At 37.4% G+C, this 1,143-nt stretch overlaps 1 protein-coding gene across 1 annotated transcript in view; it reads left to right on the forward strand.

Annotated features, from left to right (window-relative positions):
* The window catches only part of LOC101845938, a gene marked incomplete at its 3' end in the record, with an annotated part of 6,757 nt that extends 6,071 nt beyond the window's left edge, over positions 1-686 (forward strand). The window contains 1 exon segment of the mRNA XM_013084401.1: positions 602-686. Within this exon segment, the coding sequence (XP_012939855.1) occupies positions 602-686 (85 nt within the window).
* Between the last annotated feature and the right edge of the window lie 457 nt (positions 687-1,143).

The following is a 1,143-nucleotide window of genomic DNA, read 5'->3' on the forward strand; positions in this document are numbered from 1 at the left end:
AACCACACACTTTACACAATTGAATAACATCAAGAGGCTATCTCAGGATAGGGAAAGGTGGAAAGTGTTTGTTCGAGGCCTATATCCTGATCCATGGTGAAAAAGGCAAAGATGATGACACACTCTACAGACATAAAAATATTTATACACCGGTGTCATTCAATATTCCCACTAACATGACGGAACCGGATTTTCATCATTTTTCATTGCCTTTCTCACCTGTCATCAGTGTATAGACCCCTAACACTTTCCATCTTTCTCTATCCTGGGCTAGCCTCTTGATGTTGTTCCGTGTCTTCCAATTTTTCTTTACATCAACTTCTATGATTCCTCGACCCAGTTCCACGCGGTCTTCCCCTTCAATTTTTACCCTGTGGAACCCAATCCAACACTTTCTTTGTTAGTTTCATCAATTTGAACTGAAGCAATAATACACATGGAGGCTGTGATCTCTCTATTATATGATAGCATAGTGTGCAATAGCGCCACCATTATTCGACCCAATCTGATCAGATCCGATCATACTAATTAAATCATTTGTTTGACCTATGTGCACCCACCATAACCGTTTACTTTCATTTCCCCTTCCGTTGTGGCGTAGGTGTGGACCTGGTGGAGGACGTGAAGACAGAGCCGGTTCCTTATGGAGGATTCATCCTCTTTAACAACCTGATTCCTCATAGAAGGTGGGTGTGCGAGGTGATAAATTCACAAAAAAAACCAAAAAACAAATTATTAAACAAACAAACAAACAAACAAATAAATAAACGAACGAATTAACGAATTAACAAACAAATAAACAAAAAAACAAACAAACATACACATTTAAATACAAACACACACACACATGTACTTTCTCCCGTCACATTTAACCACATAATTTTGTGTCTGTATTGGTCTCAATTATAAGCCTATCATATTGAATGATGCTTCTCTTGCTAGCTAATTATGAAAAAAACTAGCTAAACACTATTTTGAGTACAAAAGGCATTCAATATGAAAAAAGAAAGGTGCAATTTCATAGATTTAACAGCAGTTTCCAAGAGAAGATGGGTATTTAGATAAGATAAGACAACATTCATCTTTATTGTCCAGATCCTGGCATATTAGTTTGGCGTTTCACCACGTATGCACACACACACA

Source organism: Aplysia californica, unplaced genomic scaffold (genome assembly GCF_000002075.1).
Source record: "Aplysia californica isolate F4 #8 unplaced genomic scaffold, AplCal3.0 scaffold00290, whole genome shotgun sequence".
Lineage (NCBI taxonomy): Eukaryota > Metazoa > Mollusca > Gastropoda > Aplysiida > Aplysiidae > Aplysia > Aplysia californica.